Raw genomic sequence first — 25,749 nt, forward strand, 5'->3', positions numbered from 1 at the left:
TGGATCTGAAATATGTGATTCTGGAGAGTCTTAACAAATCATTTGTTTTGTTAAGTTGTAAGGATGTAATGTCCCTCCCTGGTCTGGACGCAGAGGCTGATACCAGCTGAAGTTATCAACACATAAAGATGCAGTCCATAGTTTCATGCAATAGCACTTGTCAACCAACAGGTGTCCTCCTGGCACAAGGGTCTAAATTTCTCAACAGAGTATGAGAGTTGCAGACCACCTCCAACTACTGCAGAAAAATGTTGTAATTGTTTTTAATTGACACAAAGTTGATTTGTTTTATTAATCTTCTTTTGAAATACATAGTATTTTTTTTTAAATGTAGGAAACGAAAAAATGGGATATTTTCTCTGCGACCCAAACATGAGCCACTGTTTGGGAAACAGTGTTCTAGCCCCACGGTTCTCAAAGTGGGGTCCGCGACGCATGGCCAGGGGGTCTGCGAAATATTTCACAAATAGTTCCAATGGCATCTAAATGTACACATGTGGTTGTAAGTATATGCTTATCGCTGCTGCGAGGATGAGGGGGTACCTGGAAAAAAATCTCCCCTCCAAGGGGTACCTGGGCCAAAAAAGTTTGAGAACCCCTGTTCTAGCCTATGTACCAACAACAAAGACTGATCTGTGGTCAGATCGTCTCACAGACAGTGATAGCCCTTTTAAAGCGAAAGGAATGTGTTGCAGGCAGTATTGGGGCCACGGATCAAATTCCACTGACTAAAGGGGGTGGGGTCGTTATATAACGGAGACATCCTGAGTCTGGGGGTGTTGCTGTAAACTTTGCTGGTCCTTAGCTTGTAATAAACAACAGTCTGGATCGTGAAACCATGGCAGGTAAGAAACACTTTCCTATTGTCTCATCAGCTCTTTTGTTTGGAATCAGAAAAAAATGGTTCATGCTTCTTTATTTTGCACTGGTGTAAAGTAACTAAGTACATTTACTTATAAGTACAATTTTGAGGTAGTTTTACTTTACTGGAGTATTTCCATTTTTTTATACTTTTACTTTTACTCCACTACATCTCAGAAGCAAATACTTTTACTCCATTACAATTATTTTAAAACTGTATTTACTTTGTAGATTTTGATTACAAAACACACTAATCACTTAATCATCAACATTCTGCACAACGAGTACTTTTGCTTTTGTTACTTTAAGTACATGCTGATACTTTTGTACTCAAGTATATTTTGAATACGGGACTTTTGTTACAGAGTAGGCTATATATCTTATGCTTTTACTTAAGTAAAACATGATGTGAGCACTTCTTCCATCACTGGCCACGGGCATCTGTTCTTTGTCAAAAACGTAAATGAAGTCCACAATCACAACACCAGTAGATCCACTGATCACGTCCAACCCAGATTTGGCACAAACAATTGGGTGAATAATTCGTTCTCCTCCTGCTATATGCAACAAAAATGTGGAATGCCCTACCAAAAGTAGTAAAGGAGTGTAAAACCCTACTCACTTTCAAAACTGCCCTAAAAGAATACCTTCAGGAGGCTGCAATTCTAAACTGGCCCCTGTAAAAGTCATAACCTAGATCCCCCTCTTACTTTTAAAATGTTTATATGATTTATATGAGGTTCTGCATAGTAGTGTATATCTGTCTGTCATTTAATGTCTCCATGAATTGAGTACGTGAGTACCCCATTTGAATCCCCCGGCGGACATGGAAAAGCAATAAGATGCCCGAGACCAAGACTATAGCACTGAATAATATGTTTGATGAATGCATATATGAATATATGCTATAAAATGATGTATGGACACGAGCAAATTTGACTTTGTAGACGACGAGGCAGCTACGGGGACAGAAAGCAGCGTATCATCCAAGTGGACTGGAGGACAAGGGACTCAACAACAGGATCCCCTCGTCGCTGTCACCTTCCAGAAGAACCCCAACCGCAAACACAAGTTCCTGGAGGCAGAACCCAAAGCTTTAGGGGTACCTACCTAATATTTACTACCTACCTAATATCTCCTACCTAGTATCTCTACCTAGGTAACTCTCTACCTAGTATCTACCTACCCAGTGGCTATCTACTTAGTTACCGCGTTTACAGCTGTTGATCCATAGAAGTTTTGAAATCTCCAGTGGTGTACTACTGTACTTAAGTACAATTTTGAGGTATTTTTTACTTTACTGGAGTATTTACATTTTTCAGTATTTTTACTTCTACTCCTCTACCCCTCAGAGGCAAATACTGTACTTTTACTCCACTTCAATTATTTGAAAACTTTAGTTACTAGTTACTTTGTAGATTTTTATTATGATTAAAAAACATACAAACACTTCAGCCCTATATACATTTCACCATTTGAAAATAGCCTATGAGTACTTTCTACTTTTGGTACTTTAAGTACATTTTGATACCAATACTTTTGTACTTTTACGCAAGTACAAAGTATTTCTACATTGCAGTATTGATACTTTTACTTTTACCACCACATGTATCTACCTACCTAGTATCGGTACGGTATCAAGAAGACTCACCCCAAAACCAACTCACCCCAGAGGTAGGAAAACTCACCATACAGGCTTGGTGTAGAGGGGAAAAGTTAAACCCATCCACAAAACAAAAACTCACTGTACTTTACACCATTGAGTTTTTCTGGGGTGAGTTTTCCTACCCCCGGGGTGAGTTTTCCTACCCCCGGGGTGAGTGTTCCGGGGTGAGCTTTCTCAGGTCCTGGGGTGAGTTTATCCACCCCCCGGGGTGAGTGTTCCTACCCCCGGGGTGAGTTTTCCTTTTTCAGTTGGGGTGAGTTCGTCTTGGGGTGAGTCTTCTTGTATTGTATAGTATCTACCTACCACGTTTACAGCTGTTGATCCATAGAAGTTTTGATATCTCAACCAAATGTGCAATTGTCTTCTAATCTAATGTTGTCTTCTTTTGCAAGATCACTCAGATTGGACTGTGTGTTTATCAAATCACCTGGTTTGGGGTGGCTCTTTCCAGTGACCTGGCTAATACGACACAGAGCATAGTTCACATCACTCTAAACCTGCCGGTAAGTGCTTAATACTAATAACAATAATAATAATACTACATTGTAGCTACCATGTACAAATGATGCATTTGTACACTCATTTGATTTGATTTAAATAAGCACTGAAGGTTTTACTTTGATAATAGTAATAATAATTGAGTGCACTTTAAAACACACTTTACAAAGAGTCATAGCCCATAAAAGAAACCAGCCTAGAACGAGTAAAAACAAGTGAACCAATGTTTCAGCCAGGTGATGTCTAGGAAGCGAACAGCCTTTTTGCATGTAGTTTGGAAGCCTCACCCCGAAGGACTTCTTTCCTCTACATTAGAAGAGTTAGGACGTCACATTCTAATACAGCCCGAATACCCAATCTCAGCACCGGCCTCAGTGGCGCACCTCGCTAATCACTAGACTCTAAAACCATTACCACTGGGAGTCTGGGTTGACTCCCGCTTGGGACTACACTTTTTCAAACAACCGCGGACTCTTTTTTTTCGCCGATAAAGTATAGTTTTGGACCATGACGGAGGCGCGCCGACTCAGCAGACCTTGAGGCCGAGGAGTCGCGCCCGAGCGCCTCCAGGCGTGAGTGCCGATGGTCTGCTAGTCGACTAAGCGCCGTCCGAGTTATGTACCGATAGGCACAGAAGTGTAAATGATGTTGTGGGGACTGCGTTTGCCCCAACTGCCAGTCAGTGCACTAACATAGCTCACGTCGCCAGGCTCTCTCCCCACCCGCCCCCCCGCCCCCTTGCGCTTAAACTACATGCAAAAAGGCTGTTCGCGTCTAGGAAATGTGTACAAGATGATAGGCTAGGTAGGCAATGTGCAATTATGTTGAGAGCTGCTCCACTATTTGTGTGTATGTCTGACATCCATAGGCCTATGTGTGCATTACAAATGTTCATATACCAACCTTGTAGAATACTAGAATGTCCCACCTGCTCCTCTGGGTACACCATCCCCCATCCCCCTTTGAATGCATTTTTGCAAAGGAATTAACAGACTTTAGCGGGTTTAACCACTTAAGCCCTATTTTATACTTTTCCGTATAACAGTGCAAAAATGGCCAATCTACAAGCTGACAATGTGTCGCATGTTAGCTTTATATCTATAATAATGACATGCCCAAAATAGAGATGCCAGATTATAGTGAAACTGACTTGAAACATGCTAATGTCGTTGACAATGTTGTTTACTGTGCTTTTTACAGGTGATAATAGCTGGGAGCCTCGCCATAGCAGCACAGAACCTCCACCTCCCTACTGTAAGTACTAGACGACCTTCAATTTAAATGCCTGGATGCATGCCCCACTCAGTTATGTAATACCCGCTGTACCCGTTGTACCTGTCTCTGTCTGTGTCGCTTTATACCTTTATATGGAGATTTCTGTATCTGTCGCTCTGACCCCTTTATGCCCATATAGGGAGTTTATGCGTGTCATGCATGCTATGGATGGAAAACTAAAATCAAAACAAACAGTATACAATCCACATACATTTGATTTTGTGTACACATACAAATATTAAGAATCAATGATGAGTGATTTCCACCGTTTTTTAAAAACATATTTATTTTATTAATCTTTCCATCAGCTTAGGGTATGTCTGGGAATGCAGGTGTTGGCCTGTATTATATCCATATTAAATGCGTTCTTAAGTGGAGGTGACTTGGTTGATACTCCTGAACACACACACTGCTTTGACTGGGATCTGTGGGCATACAATGACACTACATTGCAAACATTGGAACAGTGGAAACAAAGTGAAGAGAACACCATCTGCCGTCAATTTCAAGTGAGTTCATTGTATTATAATAATACAAATGACACTAAACTTAAAGTGAGATGTATATGGTGGTCAACAGTACTTGGTCAGAGTGAATTATGTGTACAGCACACATAATAATGTTTTTGGTCCCAACAGAATGGCTACAGGCACCTCTTCGCCGGGTTCATTCTCGTCCAGGCTGCTTTGGTGGCCATCTCTGGCACGCTTGCTTCCTATTGCTGTAAGGTGGTCAACTGCTGCTCACCAGCGCCCAAAATGGTAAACATACAGGGAGCACTCCATGAAGGATATTTGTAGAAGGAGCTAAAACATTCGTAAGGCAGCGTGACTCGTCAATTCACCAGCTGTGTTTCTGCTGGAATACCAACACATAACTAATAAAAACTAATAAAAACGAATTGCCGGCATAGGCAATGGGAGTCATTCCCACATGCTTGATGGTTAAGTACAGTCATGTGACTTTTCTCACCTTAGTGGAATATAACAGGTGCATTTGGGGATTCTACATTATGCATTTGGGATGAACAGAAACAACAAATATCTATCTGCAAACTGGCAGACTGGCTAATATAACCATATCTCTTTTTCTCTCTCTTGCCCTTGCCCACTCCCTACACACATGTACTGAAAGGAGTTACACTACTTGAGTGAATTTTCACTCACTGTCAATGGTATCGGTAATGGGACGCTTTGCGTTCACTGTCACTCAACGTAGAATGATATTGATGGTGTGAAAGGTACCGTCAGAATCAGTGCATGTTCCAACAGTACACCTAAATTAAAGTAAATTGCAGGAATTTCAAGTGAGTGGGAACAGTGTTAAAGTGAATCATAATGGTAAATAGAGAGTGGACTGCATTTACAGTATATAGAGCCTTTCTAGTCTTTCCGACCTTTCAAAGCGCTTTACAATGTACTTCACATTCATCCATTGCAGAGAAAACTATGCAAAGCACCAACCTGCTCATCGGGAGTAGTTACTGTAGGGGTTCAGTGTCTTGCTCAAAGACACTTTGACACTTATATTAGCCAGGAGGAGACGGGGATTGAACATGGGACCTTCGGATTTCAAGGCGGTGAATACGTGACATGGCACATGCCTCCTCTGTTTGAACGGTACCACTAACTATTAGTTAGAGTGGAGATCCTTTGTTGCTGCCGTACATGCCAGCTGGCATAAAGGGCAGTAAGTAAGTACTAACTAGTATACGTGACATGGCTCATGCCTCCTCTGTTTGAACGGTACCACTAACTATTATGTACTGCAGGTAACCTACCACCACCAACCTGGTGATGAATAAATACATGACAAACCTTTTGTTTTCCTTTCCCAGCCGGTGATCACAGTACAAGCCTCTCCTGCTCTGTAATAAGACTAGACCTTGCATGAGGGCAACTACCAGAGACCTTCTAGCCATGGGAGTGCTGAAAATGGAGGAACAATATATATATATAAATATATACACATATACATCCATATCCTAAATACAAAATACAAAATACTACAATACTACCCTATATTCTATGTATAGTACATACTATATAATAAACAATACATACAAATACAGCAAATAACCCTGCTATCCATTCCCGTCCTCTCTGTAACTTGTGAAACCCAAACCCTTGTGCATTGTTTTAAAATGATTGATGTTTGGACATTGCTTTATACCTCACCTCACTCAAACTGTTCCATATATTTACACCTGTAATTGATACGCAAAAACCTTTCATGGTGGTATGTCTGTTTAATGTTTTAATGTTTTAATGTTCTCCCCTCAAGTTATAACCCCCTCACGATCCTGAAACAAAATTTGGATGTTTACTGGTAGATGATGGTTCTTAGCCTATGTACATTATTATTGCTGTTTGATATGATACTATGTCTGTACATTTTTATAATTTCTTTTTTTTTTAAAGATGCCTCAGTATTAGAAATATCATTGACTAATATTAAATACAGTGATATTTGTCACTGCAGCGGAACAAGCAGCTCCCCTGTCTATTTAACCCAGTGGTTCTCAGCCTTTTAAGGCCACGACCCCCCAAAATAATATTTAAACTGGGGACCGCCACCCTGACAAGCACTTGGAATTGTAGGAGTTGAGGCATTACATTTAGTTTGACTCGGTTCCACAGATAAAAATTGTGAAAATAGCCTAACTACAAGCTCCTGTGAGCTTGTAGATCAGCTTTTCAAAAATGTTTTCTTTATTCTTTTCCTTTTTATTTTTTAGGTATTAAGGTCTTTAAAGTCCTTCAATTGCCACTTTACTACTGGTCTGGACCCCCCACCCCAAGCACAGGTTGAGAACCACTGATATAACCAACCAACACAGAAACAAAGCTTTCCAACAAGCCATGTAAATCCTTAATATGTACTGTAAGTACTCTGCAGGTTGCTTGGAAGTTTGAAACAAGTTTGAAACACTGCTTCTACTCAGTAATTGGCCTGTGCCATTTGTGCTGTTTGTTTATGTTTTTATATAGGCCTATATTATTTAGTCGGAAAGGAAATGTATCGCATTGGCACTGCAAGTAATACATTAACGTGTACAGAATATAAAATAAAGATGATTGTATTTTGTATGTAATGTTCGTGTGTGTGTGTGTGTGTGTGTGTGTGTGTGTGTGTGTGTGTGTGTGTGTGTGTGCGCGCGCGCGCGCGCGCGCGCGCGCCACAGAATGCTTTTTTTTAACTCTTCGTCAAGGCAGTGATGGAAGAAGTACTCATATGTTTTACTTATGTAAAAGTATCAGTACATACTGCAATGTAGATATACTCTGTTATAAGTTAAGTACAGTACTTGGGTAGGCCTACTTTACACCACTGCGTAAAGGGACAGGAAATGTGTTATTGGGGCTATGAGTCCAAATCCACTGAGTAAAATGGGGTGGGATTGACTCCAAACCGCTGCAAACATAACGGTGAGAGTTTTGGGGCGTTGGTGGTGTAAACTTTGTTAGTAGCTTGTTAAAAGCTGCAGTCTGGGACTGGAAAGCATGTCAGGTCAGAAACACTTTTGTCTGTCTATTGTCTTGTCTCTTTTGTTTGGGATAACAGAAAATCCTAGCATTTACCACTCGAGCGTCTACGTTCTCCAGAATAAATTAATTCCAGCTGCGTAGATGGAAAACCAAAACGGAAGACTCCGGAATCGTTCAGTAGTGGAAGAAGTACTCACATTTAAGTAAAAGTACCAATTCCACAATGTAGAAATACTCTTTTGCAAATAAAAGTCCGGTATTCAAAATTACTTGAGTAAAAGTACAAAGGTATTCACATTAAAATATACTGTACGAAAGAATGTCCCATTTTACAAGTTTCCGAATGTATACAAATAAAAATAGCCCAAAATAGGGCTGAATAGTGAAGTGGTAATGCATGTTTTGTAATAATAATCAAAATCTACAAAGTAACTAGTAACTACGTTTTCAAATAATTGTGGTGGAGTAAAAAGTACAATATTTGCCTCTGTAGTGTAGTATTGAATATTGGAAATACAAATACTCCAGTAAAGTAAGAATTCCTCAAACGTGTAGGCTACTTAAGTACAGTACTTAAGTAAATGTACATAGTTGGAGCAGTACACCACATCTCATCTGTTTTGTTTGGGATAAGAGAAAATCTTAGCATTTGCGATTTGCCACTCGAGCGTCAGAGAGTGTTCTCATGAATTTCCAGCTGCGGAGATGGAAAACCAAAACGGAAGTCTCGCGAATCATATTACATGTTTTGATCCTATGCAACATATCAAAATGATGTTTAGACACGAGGCTATACGCTCTAAATAACCAGTATAGGCTTTTGCTGTGTAACTTATACATTATAATTTGTAGACGACGAGGCAGCTATGGGGACAGAAAGCAGCCCATCCCAGTGGACTGGAGGACAAGGGACTCAACAACAGGATCCTCTCGTCGCTGTCACCTTCCAGAAGAACCCCAACCGCAAACACAAGTTCCTGGAGGCAGAACCCAAAGCTTTAGGGGTATAGTATCTACCTACTTACCTACCTAGTGTCTACCTAGCATCTAGTATCTACCTACTTAGTATAGCTAGTATCTATCTACCTACCTAGTATATACCAGTATCTACCTCCACCTATCTACCAGTACCTACCTAGTATCTACCTACCCTTTACAGCTGTTGGTCCATGGAAATCTCAATCAATGTACAGTTATTGTCTTCTAATTTAATGTTGTCTTCTTTTGCCAGATCACTCAGATTGTACTGTGTGTTTATCAAATCAGCTGGTTTGGGGTGGCTTTTGCCACTTACATTTCTGATACCGATGTCTTGGTAACCTTCGTCATTCTAAACCTGCCAGTAAGTGTTTTTTTTATAATTTAAAAAATAATAATACACACAAGTCCTAAGTGCTCATTTAACTGCACTGTAAGTGAACAAATGGAACCAAATTCTATTTGGAAACTCACTGCGGATTGTGCTGTGTAAAACAGCAACTACTGCTGCTACTAATGATATACACAAAGTTACAAAGTTAGTTTTGCTCATAAATGAAACCAGCCTAGAACAAGTAAACAACAACAACAAGACAGATGAAAACACAAGAACAGGGAAAACAAAATAGGCTTATATAAAGAGGCAGGGCATACAAGCATATAGGACATAAGAAGAGATAAACAAGACAGTTGTAGAGATGTATTTAATTATTTATGTTTGTGCTTGAAGAAATACAAAAGCATTGTTCTTACAGCTTTCTTGTTTAACTTCATATAGATGTAAAGTACAACATTCCAGTGGTTCAGCTTTGGACTTAAAGCTACAATACAGGGCTTATTTTAATGAATAAAATGATATTTTTACCAATTTGTATGGTGGCGTATAAATACAATGTATGGTTGGAGAAGGTCTCACTAGTACTACTCTTCCATTGAGACATTTAGACCGGTGGTGTCAGTTACAGTGCGTATCAAAGTGGGGTCCCCCAGGGGTCCTTGGGGGAGGGGGTTCCAGGGGGTCCCCAGCAAGGTAGTTAACATAGCATCACAATCATTTTAACCACTTTATCCATTTATACGTTTTGATTTTTTTTAAAGCATTTGAAGTTTTGGACAATTTACAATAAAAAGAAAGTTTGAGAACCCTACAACAACAACTTATTTGAAGCTGACGACTCACCGGGACACTAGATGCACCACCACCTTTTTGTAGTTTGGACATTGTTGTAATTACCTCTCTCCATCAGGAGAGGGAGACCATATATAAAACTTACTGATTATTGCTTTAAAATGTAAATAGGATTTAAAATGCCCTTGGTTAGGGACAGCATAGAGCTGGGTGGGTGTAGGCTTATATTTAAACTGAAACAAATTCAGAAAGAAAAAGAGGCCAATTCAGGACCATACAGTATATGGCAAGACTGATCGTTTATTGACAATGTATTTTTTTTTTACTGTGCTTTTTACAGGGGATAATAGCTGGGAGCCTCGCCATAGCAGCACAGAACCTCCACCTCCCTACTGTAAGTCCTAGTTGACCTCCAACATAAATCCCTGGCATGATATGGATGACAAAAACGTACAATCAAATTCAATTAAATGTATCAAACGATCAAGTAAAAGATGTCCCCTCCGTTTTCTATCAGCTCAGGGCATGTCTGGGCATGCAGGTGTTGGCCTGTCTTGCAACCATAGTAAATGCATTCCTCAGTGCAGGTACTATGCTGGCCGGTCACCCACATAGCGACTGTTGGTACTGGGAGTGGGATATATATCGCAACGACACTACATTGGAACATTCCTGCCGTCAAGTTAGGGTGAGATCCAAAATTATTATATATATTATTATATTTTTAGAAAGCCTTCCATGCAATTTGATAAGAGGGTTTCAAAGCTATCTCACAATGTTTGCTTATTGTCTCATCAATGTCTGTTCAAATCATAGATTTGTTTGACAGCACTATCATCACTGTTGTGTAAATAAATGCTTGGTTTATTTGTTTACAAATTATCTTTGTTATTGGATTTCTGTTATGTGTCTTTCAGACATTAGGATTTTATGGGAAAAAAAAAAAATAAAATAGGTTCCTTTCACACTCAAATCTGTTGCCCACCCTAAAGGGGGGGGCGGGGTCCTATGTTGACCCATGCTCTAATTCTTGCTATTTTTTATCGTGATAATAGGCTGACATTGTCATTGACTTTATCTGGCATACGGAATGTATACACCCTATGACGTGAACGACGCAATGTTTGATGTCATTGTTTGGCGACATACTGTAGTTGCTTCTAGCGAGGCTGTCTGGGAAACAGAAGGTCAGAGCCAAAACAAGAATTTCATTTTTTATAATACACATGACTATAAAGTTAAAGTGAGCAGGATGGTCAGCAAGTATTTGGTCAGAGTGCCAATCCATGCACACATAATGGTGTTTTTGCTCCCTACAGGAAGGGTACACTCACCTCTACGCAGGATTCATTCTCGTCCAGGCTGCTTTGGTGGCCATCTCCTGCACACTCGCTTCCTATTGCTGCAAGGTGGTCGACTGTTGCTCACCAGCCCCCAAAATGGTAAACATACAGGGTTAATGCACTCAAGATAAAACAAATATGCAATATCCACCCACAGAGATTAGATCAATAATAGTGGATCCATATATGAAGGATATTTGTTGAATGTGGAAGAATGATTCTGGTGCGGACAGCACAAATGAGCTGGCGAGAGAGAGCATAATATGAGATGTATGGAGAATCAAGATGACTGGAGATACGGATTGAGGGCTCATCTGAGGATGACATAGAGAGAGGGAGAGAGAAAGAGATTTGTAGAAGGAACTTAAACATTCGTAAATCAGGGTTGCTGATCAATTCATAAGCTGTTATCACTGGAATAGCAGCACGTTGCTGGCTAAAGAAAATACATAAATTGCCGGCCTAGGCAGTGGGAGTCTCATTCCCAATCCCACATGCCTCAGTCATGTGACTTTTCCCACTTTAGAGGAATATACTACTGTATAACGGGTACAGTAGTTGATTAATGATTGTGAAAGAGGTATCTATACGCGCATGAGACTATGCATTTGGTGATGCTAAATTATATATTTGTAATGAGAAGAAACAAATAATGATGTGCAAGCTTGCAGACCAGCTAATTTAAACCTCTACTGAAAGTAGTTACGTTACTTTAAATCACATCATAGTTGGACTCTCCACCCCATGCAAATATATTTTCACCTTTCTTTTGTTTACATACTTAGGAAGCATTTTGTTCATTAAGCACACAGTCTAGCCATGGTTGAAGGCAGCCTCGCTGTCACACTGACGTACACTCTCTCGTCCCAGTAAACACAGGCACGCTCGCTCTCCCACCATACCCGACGCTCTCTCGACCCTATTCTCAACACACGCACGCACACACACACACACACACACACACACACACACACACACACACATGCTTTATCTCCACCACTATGCATACAAGAGCTGTTTTCAGCGAATCTCTTGCACAGGGTGTCAAACTAATTTGAGGTCACAGGCCAGATTAAGTAAGACACGGCTTCATGCGAGCCACACCAGATTTGTGGTTCTGTGTGTTTTTTCCCCCAACCTGCTCTCATGTGTCTCAGTCCCTGCTATAACTATATAATCTTTCACTTTGCGACTTTTGTTTGGCAAACAAGCGAAAGACAGCAAAATGACGTAGTGAAATGAGTTTTGTTCATGGAACTAATGTAGAACTAACTTCTTTTACGTCCGTCATGACGCACTGTCTTGATGGTAAAGGGACACTTTACGTTCACACTCATGGTAGGGTGACGTGATATCGATGGTACGAAATATACCAGCTTTTGAAATCAGCACACGTTCCCACTGGATACCAAAATGAAAGTAAATTGCAGGCATTTCAAGTGAGTGGGAAGGGGTTTATAATGAATCACAATCTAGAATGACCATGAGTAAATAATGACAAAAGAAAATATATTTAAAGAATCAACTTACATTTGATCAACGTTAGATGGCACATTCATGACATGGCACATGCCTCCTCTGTTTTATTGGACACTTATGTATTGCAGTTAACCTACTGCCACCAAAAAGGCAATAAATGACAAACCTTTTCTATGTCCTTGTTGTTTTCTTTCCCAGCCGGTGATCACAGTACAAGCCTCTCCTGCTCAGCAATAAGACTAGACCCTGCATAAGGGCAACAGAAACCTTCTACCCATGGCAGCACAATGGGGCTGAATATTGAGGAACATTCCACAGACCTTGGACTAACAAAAATGCTCCAGTTTTAGAAATATCATTGATATGTATCAAATACAGTGATATTTGTAACAGCGGAACAAGCAGCTCCCCTGTCTATATACTGTAACTAACCAATGCTTTCCAACAAGCCTTGTAAATCCTTATGTAAGCTCTCTGCAGGTTGCCTGGATGTTTGAAACACTACGTATACTGTAAACTGTTTTTTTCCCTTTCTTTTTTCATATAGACCCTAATTATTTAACCATGAAGCAAAGAAAGTAGAAATATCACACTAATAACATTGACTGTTCATGTTGCAATGTGGTTCTAGAAAAAACAAAATATTGGAAATGTATCACATACTGTACATTACAGGTACTATACATACTACATTAACATGTGAAGAATATGCAATATAAATCAGATGTCTTAATGAGTTTGACTTTTGTTTATTGGTATGTAGGTCAAATCGTTCCACAGAATGTGTGTGACTCCTCATAATGGGACAGGAAATGTGTTGAGTCAAATTTCACTGACAAAAAAAGGGGTGGGATTTGACTCCAAACACAACAGAGAGAGAGAGAGTTTTGGGGCGTTGGTGTAAACTTTGTTGGTCGATATAGCTTGTAATAAACAGTCTGGATCTTGAAACCATGGCAGGTAAGAAACACTTTCCTGTTTTCTCATCATTTGTCTGGGATTGTCTACTCTAGGATTATTTATTGTGCTTCTCCGGCGTCTATCTTCTTCAGAATAAATTAATTCCAGCTGCAGAGATGGAAAAAACAAACGGAAGACTTGTTTTTGAATGCAAAATAAACCAAAATGATGTTTAGACACGAGGCTGCGCTCTACATTACCAGCATATAGACTTTTGCAGTGTAACTTATAAATTATAATGCACATGTTGAATTTGTAGATGACGAGGCAGCTATGGGGACAGAAAGCAGCCCATCCCAGTGGACTGGAGGACAAGGGACTCAACAACAGGATCCCCTCGTCGCTGTCACCTTCCAGAAGAACCCCAACCGCAAACACAAGTTCCTGGAGGCAGAACCCAAAGCTTTAGGGGTACCTACCTAGTATCTACCTACCCCGTTTACAGCTGTTGATCCATGGAAGTCTTGAAATCTCAACCAAATGTCATTTATTGTCTTCATTTTGTCTTCTTTTGCAAGATCACTCAGATTGGCCTGTGTCTTTATCAAATCACCTGGTATGGGCTGTCCTTTGCCAGTCACATTTCTACTGATGTGTATGTGTGTGTATTCTACGTCATTCTAAACCTGCCGGTAAGTGCATAATAATAATAATAACTAGAGGTTATCCCCTGGCATGTTTCCATATTTCCATGTTTATCAGGGTGGGGGGTCCCCAGTTCAAATATGATTATTTTGGGGGGTCGTGTGTGTGTGTGTGTGTGTGTGTGTGTGTGTGTGTGTGTGTGTGTGTGTGTGTGTGTGTGTGTGTGTGTGTGTGTGTGTGTGTGTGTGTGTGTGTGTGTGCTGTCAAAGCTTGCCAGACTTGTCTGAGAGTTACTAAGTTATTTGACACCACACCAAACTGGACACTAGATGCACCACCATCCTTTTTGTAGTTTGGACATTGTTAACATGTCTGATCCGGTATAGAGCCTGCCTACTATATCAGGTAGTCTGCAGGTGCACATACAGCAGGCCTATATGCACACACCATTTCTGTATTTACTCTAGTTCTGTATCCACTCTAGACCCAGACCAGTAACCTGCACAGCAAACTGATCTCATTGTAAAACTGTAACTGTGTGGTTCAAAGAATTGCCTGAAAAATACCATGGGCATTTATAGTAATCTTTAGTAAACCAATGCTTCAGCCAGGTGATGTAATGTGTAAAAGATGACATGATATGCAAAGTGAAATTATGTTGAGGGCTGATCCACTATTTGTGTGTATGTCTGGCATCCATATACACATGTGTGCAATAAAAATGTTCCCTATGTACCAACCTTGTTGTCCCTACAATGTAAGATGACAGGATAGACAATGTGCAATTATGTTGAGAGCTGATGTCTCACATCCATAAAAACAAAATGCAAATACAAAATAAAAAAACGAAATATGTCCAAATAAAGATAGCAAAAGTGGCAGATCTACAGACCCACGATGCCACTCGTTGTGAGCTTGTAGATCGGTAGTCCTATCGGTGACCTCCATAGAAGATCGGCTATGTTCGTTATTCGTCATACAACAAAGTTAAGGGCCTAAGTGGTTAAAGTGAAACTGATCTAGTATTATTGATTGATTGATTGAAATGTTTATTAGGCAAAAGAATGTAAAACAACACAGTTACATTTATAATACTTTTGTCTAAAAGGCCCAACCAAAAAAGTCCTTGCGGACTTGTTTCCGTTGGGGTCCTTAAATTAATTTCATAGACATATATAGTAGCAACCAAACAGTTCAAAAATCAACATAAAAATACAGAGAAAAAATACCACTATGTACAAAAAAAAGCATGAAAAATAAAAAATGTATACAAAATAAAAGGGGAGGGGGGTCGTCTGTCTACAGGGAAACTGGTACTAGCTCCTCTTTTGGCCTCCAGAAAGATGAGTTTTTAGGGCTGTTTTGAATGAGCCCAGCGAACTGCATTTTTTGAGGTATGGGGTTAGACTATTCCATACCTTGGTGGCTTCACTGTTGAAACGTGCAAATGTCGTTGACAATGTTGTTTACTGTGCTCTATACAGGTGATAATAGCTGGGAGCCTCGCCATAGCAGCACAGAACCTCCACCTCCCTACTGTAAGTCCTAGACGACCTCCAACATGAATGCCTGGCATGATATATGGATGAAAAAAAACTATAAACAAATTCAAAATTTCCCTCCTTATTTCCCTCAGCTCAGGGCTTGTCTGGGCATGCAGGTGTTGGCCTGTATTGCATCCATAATAAATGCACTCTTCAGTGCAGGCGTTATGGCCGACGGTTACAACCCACTACTACACAGACTCTGCTATGACATTTATGATTATTACGACAATGAGACTTCATGGAAACAGTGGACACAAAGTCAAGATTATGCCATCTGCCGTCAGCATAAGGTGAGGTGATTTGAGACTAGCTTTGAAGTATTCCACAGGTTTTTCTTTTAAGTATCTATGGGTTATCTCCAAGTGATGCTGCAGCTCTGATGGCTTCATAGACTTGTTTGACAGCTAACATCAGTGTTAATAAACATTTTGTTTGTTTGAATAAACCTTTGCTAATGATATGCTGGATTCATGTTAATGTGTCTTTTCAGACATTTGCATTTTTGAAAAATAATATCTTATCGCACAAAGTTGTGGCGGCCACCCTTAAGTTAGTCTGAGGACCTCCTAGGGGTTACGGACCCTCTGTTCACCCATGCTCTAATTCTTGCTATATTCTTAACATGATAATAGGCTGACATTGTTATTGACTTTATGTAGTTTACGTGAAACGTCATTTAGTGCTGTGAACATTTAGCTGATAAATGCACAGAATACATAGGGTATTTTTGCCACAGTAGTATTGGTCTCTCCACATCAGAATGAGATTTAGTTTGAAAATCTGTGAACACAATACATGACAATAAAGTTGAAGTGAGCTGTATGGGATGGTGAACAGTACTTGGTCAGAGTGCAAATCCTGGGCAGCACACATAATGGTGTCTTTGCTCCCAACAGGATAGCAACAATCACCTCTTCGCCGGGTTCATTCTCATCCAGGCTGCTTTGGTGGCCATCTCCTGCACGCTCGCTTCCTATTGCTGCAAGGTGGTCAACTGCTGCTCACCAGCTTCCAAAATGGTAAACACAAGGCTCATCAATTTATAATTCATCTTAATTTAGAATGAGCATGAGTAAATAATACAAATTAAAAGATATTTTAAAAAATCAGCTTCCATTTGATCAATGTGGTGAATTCTTGACATGGCACATGCCTTCTCTGTTTGAATGGTACCACTAACTACATTTATACTGCAGGTAACCTACTGCCACCAACCATGCAATGAATAAATGTCAAACCTTTTGATGTTTTCCTTCCGCAGCCTGTGATCACAATACAAGCCTCTCCTGCCCAGCAATGAGACTAAACCCTGCATGAGGGCAACTACCAGAGACCTTCTAGCCATGGCTGCACAGTGATATTTATCACAGCGGAACAAGCGTTTCCCCTGTCTATATAACCAACCAACACAGAAACAAAGTATGTTTGCATATAGGCTTATAATATTCATCCATGAAGCAAGGAGAGTAGAAATATCCCTCCTTGAGTAATAACATTTGACTATTCATTATTATGGTGCAATGTGGTTCTGGAAAGACCAAACTGTATTGCATATATTAAATGCTCTACAAATACTACTTTAGCATGATAAGAATATTAAATAAAAATCAGACTTCTTGAAGAGTTTGGCTTTTATATTTTATTGTTTTTATCTATTGTTGAGTGGTCTGTTTCAGCAGGGAGATGAAGGTGTATAGAAGAAGCCCTATTACAGATTTGTTTGTGATAAGTCCTTGGTGCTCAGGGGCCTCTGACATCCAGGAGCCTCGGCCAACCTGGCCCCTTTTAATAATGGGCAAAGTATCATAAGTTTGCCCAGAGAACCAGAGGCCTCACACTTGGGGTGGTTGGGGCTGAGGCCCCTGGGCACTGGCCCCATTATCAAAACGAATGGGATGAGGGTATGAGGCAACACATATGTTAACTGACATTTAGATACTTATTTTGTCAGCTTTAGAAGTCAAGATACTAACTTTTGGACACATTTCTTATTTAATACAATAGCTCCACCTAGTGGTCATAAAATACAATACTAGACCAAAACCTTGAAATGCAGTGAGTGTTCTGTTTGAATGGGTACCACACTAACTGACTGACTATAGTGTGTAATGTAGCTTACTGCAGGTAACCTACTGCAACCAACAAGGCAATGAATAAATGACAAACCTTTTCCATCCCCAGTCAGTGATCACACAGTACAGCCTCTCCTGCTCAGAAATTAGGCTAGACCCTGTACGAGGGGAACTACCAGAGTAAATAGCCGATCTACAAAGTCATAATGCGTAGATGTAGATCGTCTTTTTTCACTATTCTAAAATGTTTTTCAAAACTTTCAGTTAGTAACGTTAGTAACCATTAGCCACATTTAATAAGCAACTCATAAAATTATAAACCACGAGTTATTGAAGTTCCAGGAGTTTTGTCAGTACAAAGAGAACAAATCACAGCTCAAAAACTTATGAATAATATATACTCTAACATTTCATTCCATTCCATTGTAGTCATTATCCCAAGTCCCCTTGAACAATTATCTGTTGCTGAAATTCCCTACAGACCCACATGACCAAGTGGCTCTCTATCTAAATTTAGACCATTTAGTGGTCTATTGACAGACATAAAGAGGCTTTATATAGAAAGGTGAAACCATGGACAGTTTCAGGTGTCTGAATGTGGCAAGAGAAACTCAGAAGCTGAGTTCCTAGCTGAGAATATTTCACAAGTGACAGCTAATAATAATATTATAATAATACAATACATGCTGTGGAAGTGTGAAGTAACATTTAGGTACAGTAACACCACGTAAACATTATGTGCATCGATGCATATATGTTATAGCTGAATTTAACAGGAAGGCTGATACTTCTCTCTTAATGCACGGCCTTAAACACATTTGAAAACTTCAAACTTAAGTCACATCACATGAATCTTTTGCAGATGTGACAATTAAAATGATGCGTGGCTAAGCAGCTTTTGCAGTTTCAAGGCCTAACAGAGTAATGTTCGCATTGGATCTTTGACCTAATAAGGACAGAGAGGCTCTAGTTGTCCTATATGCACCATTTAATGACATGCACATGCGTTCACTTGACTTCTCCCAGCTCCTAAACCAGTGGTTCTTAGGCCAGGGACCCCATTTGTGTATTCACAAATGGGGTCAAGATACCGATGTATGCAGGGGTAAAGTGATTAAACTGATCTTGATGCTATATTTAAAAATGTTACTAGGGGCCTACACCCTGGAACCCCGTCAAGGACCCCTGGGGGTTAACTTCCCGGATCCCACTTTGAGAACCACTGCTCTAGGCCACCGAATGCTGCATCTAGAATTAGAGGAAGGTCATTCGGTCACTCAATAGGGTTCATCCCTCGAAGAGCTAAACAAGTTTCAAGACAATTTGCCCTTTATGTTAGCTAGGGGACATTTTGGACTAATACCGCTGTGTGTGTGTGTGTGTGTGTGTGTGTGTGTGTGTGTGTGTGTGTGTGTGTGTGTGTGTGTGTGTGTGTGTGTGTGTGTGTGTGTGTGTGTGTGTGTGTGTGTGTGTGTGTGTGTGTGTATGTGCGCGTGCGCGCGTGCGTGCGTGTGTGCGTGCGTGCGTGTGTTGTAGGAGATAAATGGACCAGCTACAGTATACATTGAGGGTGACAAGTGACATGACAAAATCACCAGTAGAGGGAGCCATACTAAAGGACACACAGACTGGGGTTGAGGTGGGTACAGATGTTTATGTGAATGGATCAAATGTGTTATTTTCAATCTAGGATTACGATGCAATGGGTTTTGCATCTATCTGTGTATTATAGCAAATGTTCTCTTTCCAGCAGCAGTACACATTCAAGGGAAGAAATGAGAGCAATGGAAGGATTGTTGTCTTGTTAATGCTAGCATATAGAGGGGTGATGAAGTAAAGGACAAACCTGAATAACTGACAACATAATTATTAATGCATATGCTTCCATACAGATGCACTGCATGATAACAATTAAGCTATTAATATTCTACAGTATCATGCTCTGCAACATGCTGAGCAGGCCCAGTTGTCCTATATATTGTTTATCAAGATGGCAAGTGAAAAAGATTGAAGTAAAAAAAGGTTCATTATTGTGGCATTGATGGCAGGAGCTTCAGTCAAAAAGACTGCATAACTGGCTAGTATTTCAATAGGAACAATGACTAAAGTGATCATTATTTTTTCGATCAATGGGAAAGATATCTGTAAATAGAGTTGGAAATTGTGTTTGAAAGTGCACACTTATTTACTCTGACTGTCAGTGTCACAGCAACAAAAGTATGTCAACAACTCCATTATAGTAGGGTTGCAGTGACTAAACCCCTCACTACAAAAACACATGCACATTTGACACTTGAGGTGCAAAAAACATTGGCACTGGTGTGTACAGGGATATGAAAAAAAGTGATCTGGTCAAACAAGTCATCCTTCACCATATTCTCAGTGCATGTGTGGCGGTACAGGCTTGACCCTGCAGTTCAGCATTAAGACAAAACGATTTGAATTAACTTCCTTTGCTGTACTCATTACTCAATCATGTCCAAAATAGTTTTAAAGTTGTGCAAAGATGTCACTAAGAAATATGAATGTCAGAATGTCTAATAATATATCTTCTTAAAGTTGTGCATATAGCATTCACTCATTGTCATTATCACAGTGTGTTGAGACAGGACTTTAATTAGAGGATTAAACGAGGTCACACAGCTCTGTTATCCTGTGGGGGGGCATTCCCCTGGCATGGTTTGGGTCCACTTGAGGGAAGGCCACAAATTAAAACAAAGTTATTCTGAGTGATCACCTTTATCCTATGATGAAACACTTTCTATCCTAATGGGAGAGGTCTCGTCCAGGATGACAACGCCCCATCCAAAGGGCACCAGTGGTCACTGAATGGTTTGATGAGTATGACAATTGTGTGAATCATCAATGTAGTCACCAGATATCAACACAATTGAACACCTATGGGAGATTTTTTTAAAACCGTTGTGTTAGAGAACGCTTTACATAACCATCATCAAAACACCAAATGAATGAAGATCTTTTGTTAGAATGTTCCATCACTCCAGTAGAGTTCAAGAGAGTCGTACAATCTATGCCAACTTGGGTGCATTGAAGTAGAAGGATGACTCATCTGAAATATCACTTTTTCCTCATCACTGTAAACCAGTGCCTGTATAGTTTTTGCACCATTGAACTCTCAAATGTGCATTTGTCTTTGTAATGAGGGGTTGAAGCACTGCAACCCGACTATAACATCCCTCTCTCTGTAGAAGTCGACAGTCTGTTCTTGCAGATACAGTCTGGTCACATCCTACATTTACATTTTTATCAGTCACCTGGAAGAGTTGATTTTCTTTTTGTCCTATAAAGGGAAGCAACATAGGAAGCACCATAGAAGACAGAGAAGCAACATAGGAAGCACCATAGAAGACGGAGAAGCAACATAGGAAGCACCATAGAAGACGGAGAAGCTACAAAGGAAGCACCATAGAAGACAGAGAAGCAACATAGGAAGCACCATAGAAGACGGAGACGCACCATAGGAAGCACCATATCATTGAAGACAGGGAAGCACCATAGGAAGCACCATACCATAGAAGACAGGGGAGCACCATAGGAAGCACCATACCATAGAAGACAGGGGAGCACAATCACACTAATGCACGAGCATCACAGTCATCGAATGTGCGCTTTCAGCCACAATTCCTATTCATTTATGTCTTTCCCATAGATCGAAATGCAGATGTCACTGTTCCTATTGAAACACTTTTGTGACTGAAGTTCCTGCTATCTGTGGCCCAATAATGAACCCTCTGTCATAGTCATTTACTGTAGATAGTTTCCTCTTGCCATTTTGATCCAGAGGTTAACTGGGCCTGCTCAGCAGTATATGCCACATGGGAGTTGATGCATTTGTTATGTTTCTCCTATAATTTATTCAGGGTTTTTTTAACCACTTGAACCCTAGCTGCTCTATTCTGGGGTGAAGATTTGGTGAAAATAGCAGATCTATGGCTAAAGAGATTTGTTGTAGAGGGAAATACTAACAGACCTAGTACAGAGCCCTGGGGACCCCCTGGCAACTAAGAATACACTGTAAGGTTTGTCACCTGTCTGTGCAAACACATATTATTTAAATTATAGGCGGGCCGTGTATCCAGTAAACATTCAGAAACATCTCCTCACAAGCAAGATACACACTCCAGTGATTGTAGTTATGAAATCTACTGTACGGGCGCCACCTCAATCACCCTGATAGTCAGACCAGCCAGGCGAGAACGATTATTTAAAATGCACGCACACAAGAGTTTTAATGACAGACACACACACACACACACACACACACACACACACACACACACACACACACACACACACACACACACACACACACACACACACACACACACACACACACACACACACACACACACACACACACACACACACACAGACTAACCCTTGTCCTCCCCTGATCTCGGAATCCGCATTTCTCTTACATAAACAGAATTGGCTGGCTCATATATTTGAGGTGCATGCTCACACGCACACACTCACGCACGCAACAAAGCATAACACAACACAACACAACACAACACAACACAACCCAACACAACACAACACAACACAACACAACACAACACAATACAACACAACACAACACAACACAACACAACACGTGTGCGTGTGCGTGTGCGTGTGCGTGTGCGTGTGCGTGTGTGTCTACGTGATGGCCTGGAGTGACAGATGCTGTGTTTTTGTGTTCAATGTGCTGGAAAGAAGGGAACAAAAAAAGACTGTAAAGGAACAAGTGGAGACCTAAAATGGACACAATACACTCTGCTCCCAGCCAAACCCATGCAACTCCTCTTTCTGTCTCTCCACCCACCATTCTCTGTTTCAATAGCTCCTTCTATTTCTGTTTCTTTCTCTTCTCTCTGTCTCTCCCTTCCTCCACTTTCCGTCTCATTCCCTCCCTCTCCCTCTGTTTGCTGCCTTTGTTTTCTCTCTCCCTCTGTCTCTCCATAGGCCTACCATTGGTTTCCATTTGACTTTTCCCACCTTTCATGTTAGTTTGTTTTATAATAGATGTAAAGCTGTCAATAGGAACACTCTATGAGTTGACTCACTGTTAGCGTTATGACTAGCCTCCCACTCAACAGTGCTTTAATATCACACCACTATTCGTGACTCAAAGTTCAGACCTCAGACTGCGCACATTTACATGCACACAATAATCCAATAACTGAGAATAATCAGGTCATGGCTATAATTGGAATAACTTTAGTAATGCGATAATAATAAAAATAGAAATAAACGTTTTTAGGCCTACATAATTCAATTAATGGATTTCTTTCCAAGGATGGGAAATTGTGTGAAATTCAAACTTCCTGCCGAAGGTTCAAGAGCCTCATGAGGGTCACAGGAAAATCCAAATAGGAACTAAACAGAGAAGATCTGCTAGACAATGTTCAAGTCCTTGTTAGTCTCTCAAGCCAGAGAAACAATAACACAATCTTCGAATGCAACATAGAGACTAACTACACATGTGAAAAGCAGCACACAGGATTCATGACAATGACACATTTCCATTCATGACAATATATTTAAAATATATTTTCGAATTTCCATTTCTTCTAAGCAGCAACCTAGATATGCTTTGACTAATTTAACAGTGGGACACATTTTCGTGACTTCAAAAACAAAGGTTTGCACTTTTTCAGAGCTTCCGTTATATGTACGGTATATATTATATTATGGCGGAAGCATTTCTGAATTGTTTGAGCTGTCTCAGGAGACTGAACACTGCCACATTAACTCAGCAGTGTTCATATCTATTTTCACACTCAGAGTTACGTTAACACAGGATTCTGGGATGCCCCCGAGTTACTTTTAATCCTACTCCTGTCATGTCTCACATGTCTCCACTCTCTCTGCCCTAGGTTTCCTGTCTCTCTCCGATCTAAGTAAAGCATCAAGTTTAAAAAAACTCAGGATTCTGACTTGCACTGGAAGACGCCACAGCAGAAGATGACAAGGTGATTCTGTCTCTGTTTGTCTTGTCTATTAATTTCCCTTTATGTGATCGTCTCGCCTCTGTATTACCCCCCCCCCCCCACACACACACACACACACACACACACACACACACACACACACACACACACACACACACACACACACACACACACACACACACACACACACACACACACACACACACACACACACACACACACACACACACACACACACACACACACACACACACACACACACACAGAGCAGTCTTTATTACTGCCCCGGGCTAACATTAGTGCAGACAGGTGGGATAACGACTGTGATTAAGTTTAATAATAGAAGCACATCAGTGAGAAAGAGAAAGAGAGAGAAAGAGTCTGTGTGTGTGCGTGCATGCGTGCGCACGCGCGTTATCAGTGAAATACTGACCCCTTCCCTTGTCCTCCTCCCCCTCACCTTTCACTCCTTTACTCGCCTGCTCTCACTTTCTCTCCTTCGCTTACTAATCATTTTTCTCTCTATTTTCAACCCATTCCCCCCCTTGATTGATTAACCCATTAAGACTTATTCGTAATTCAATTTAAAACTTTCAAGATTTTTTTAGAATGTTCAAAAATAGCAGATGTACAAGCTTGCAGCGCGGCACGAAGTGACACATGTGAGCTTGTATATCTACTATTTTTTAATAGCCAACGCTGAAATCCAAAATGCACAGATGCTTTCCAGGTTTTAATGGGTAAACCACATGAAACCTAGCTTCCCTTTTCTGGGGCAAACACTGAGGCAAAAATAGCATCTACAAGCTCCCGTCGCATTGTGAGATTGTAGATTGAATAAAGATTGAATAAACATCAACAGATAAATACATTTCTTGGTCTTTCTTGGTCATTTTTGCAAGCGAAGGACGAACAAGCAGGAAAATATACATTATAAAAGTTTTTCCAGATGAGATCGCTGTGGAGATCCGCCTTGTATTTCATTATAAGCAGCTTTTTTTTTTAAATTATTTTGTTAATCTTTTTATGTCCTGCCATCTCTTTTTCTTTTTTACATCATCAAGATTGTTTTTTGACTCCTAATACAATTAGTAGTATTTATTTGAATTGCTGGGTTGGTTGAAGGCTCCATGTTGCAAAGTTCCACCATTCAACAGTACATTTTTAGCAGAGTGCTTCACATGCAAAAATGCAACCATAAGGCAGTCCCATTTGCTGATTGTGTAATTAGGTACTGCCTTTATACATATACATTAATTTCACACAGATTGCAGGCACAGATTGCGAGTGCAAATTGCTGCACATTGAACGCAATAGAATATAAATCTGGCCTTGTCCTTGGACTCTTGCAAACCAAACATTTATCATCTTGTCAGTCTACTGTTCATTCCCACAAAATGTCATGAAAATCTTCCCATCCAATCTTGATTTTGACCATGACATTGATTGTGACTTGAGCTTTGGGGAGACCTGTGCTCCGAGGAGCTTACTTTTCAAGGTTATTTTCAAAGAATTGCCACAAATTGTCAAACGTTTTTAAAAACTAGCAAAACTAGCAGTTCTGTAAGGCAGCTCACAACGCATGTTGCATTGTGATCTAAATCTGCTGTTTCCGCCATGTAAAAGCGTTGTATGACAAAGGATAAAATAGGGCTTAAGAAGTGGTTAAGCAAGACTACCGGTCCAAGACTAACATGATTGAGATCCTGTCCCAAGCATCTTTCAGGTATCTTTTGTGACCTTTTCAACTGATCTTAAAAGAACACTGTGTACCCATGCTGTGGAAGTCATCCATTATATGCCCAATACCACAGAAAAGTCATGCAGCCATGAACAACTTGCTAAGGTGTTCTTGCCAAATGTCAATCACGTTTATTCTTCTTGTGCAATTTACAATGTCTAAAGATATCA

General features: G+C 40.3%; 3 protein-coding genes across 4 annotated transcripts; all 3 read left to right on the plus strand.

The window, feature by feature from the left end:
• The first annotated feature begins 681 nt into the window (after positions 1-681).
• Positions 682-7,345, plus strand: LOC311035338 (uncharacterized protein). Its single transcript, XM_084043487.1, has 7 exons — positions 682-845; positions 1,809-1,963; positions 2,920-3,030; positions 4,226-4,279; positions 4,609-4,809; positions 4,939-5,061; positions 6,138-7,345. Exons 1-7 carry the CDS (start codon positions 839-841, stop codon positions 6,171-6,173), a joined length of 687 nt encoding a protein of 228 aa, XP_083899613.1. The 5' UTR covers positions 682-838; the 3' UTR covers positions 6,174-7,345.
• A 325-nt stretch (positions 7,346-7,670) lies between these two features.
• Positions 7,671-13,453, plus strand: LOC311035339 (uncharacterized protein). Its single transcript, XM_084043488.1, has 7 exons — positions 7,671-7,810; positions 8,641-8,792; positions 9,020-9,130; positions 10,236-10,289; positions 10,413-10,583; positions 11,215-11,337; positions 12,916-13,453. The coding sequence occupies exons 1-7, from the start codon at positions 7,804-7,806 to the stop codon at positions 12,952-12,954; spliced, it is 657 nt and encodes a 218-aa protein (XP_083899614.1). The 5' UTR covers positions 7,671-7,803; the 3' UTR covers positions 12,955-13,453.
• Positions 13,454-13,555: 102 nt separating this feature from the next.
• LOC311035337 (uncharacterized protein) lies at positions 13,556-17,432 on the plus strand. 2 transcript variants are annotated; one of them, XM_084043486.1, is made up of 7 exons: positions 13,556-13,677; positions 13,770-14,088; positions 14,196-14,309; positions 15,747-15,800; positions 15,899-16,099; positions 16,706-16,828; positions 17,071-17,432. In XM_084043486.1, exons 2-7 carry the CDS (start codon positions 13,951-13,953, stop codon positions 17,107-17,109), a joined length of 669 nt encoding a protein of 222 aa, XP_083899612.1. In that variant the 5' UTR covers positions 13,556-13,677; positions 13,770-13,950; the 3' UTR covers positions 17,110-17,432. The 2 variants fall into 2 exon arrangements, with proteins under 2 accessions (XP_083899612.1, XP_083899611.1); XM_084043485.1 differs by having other exon boundaries at positions 13,557-13,677; positions 13,937-14,088.
• Positions 17,433-25,749: the final 8,317 nt, after the last annotated feature.

This window comes from Gymnoscopelus microlampas, assembly GCF_963454915.1.
Source record: "Gymnoscopelus microlampas genome assembly, chromosome: 19".
In the NCBI taxonomy this organism is placed as follows: Eukaryota; Metazoa; Chordata; class Actinopteri; order Myctophiformes; family Myctophidae; genus Gymnoscopelus; species Gymnoscopelus microlampas.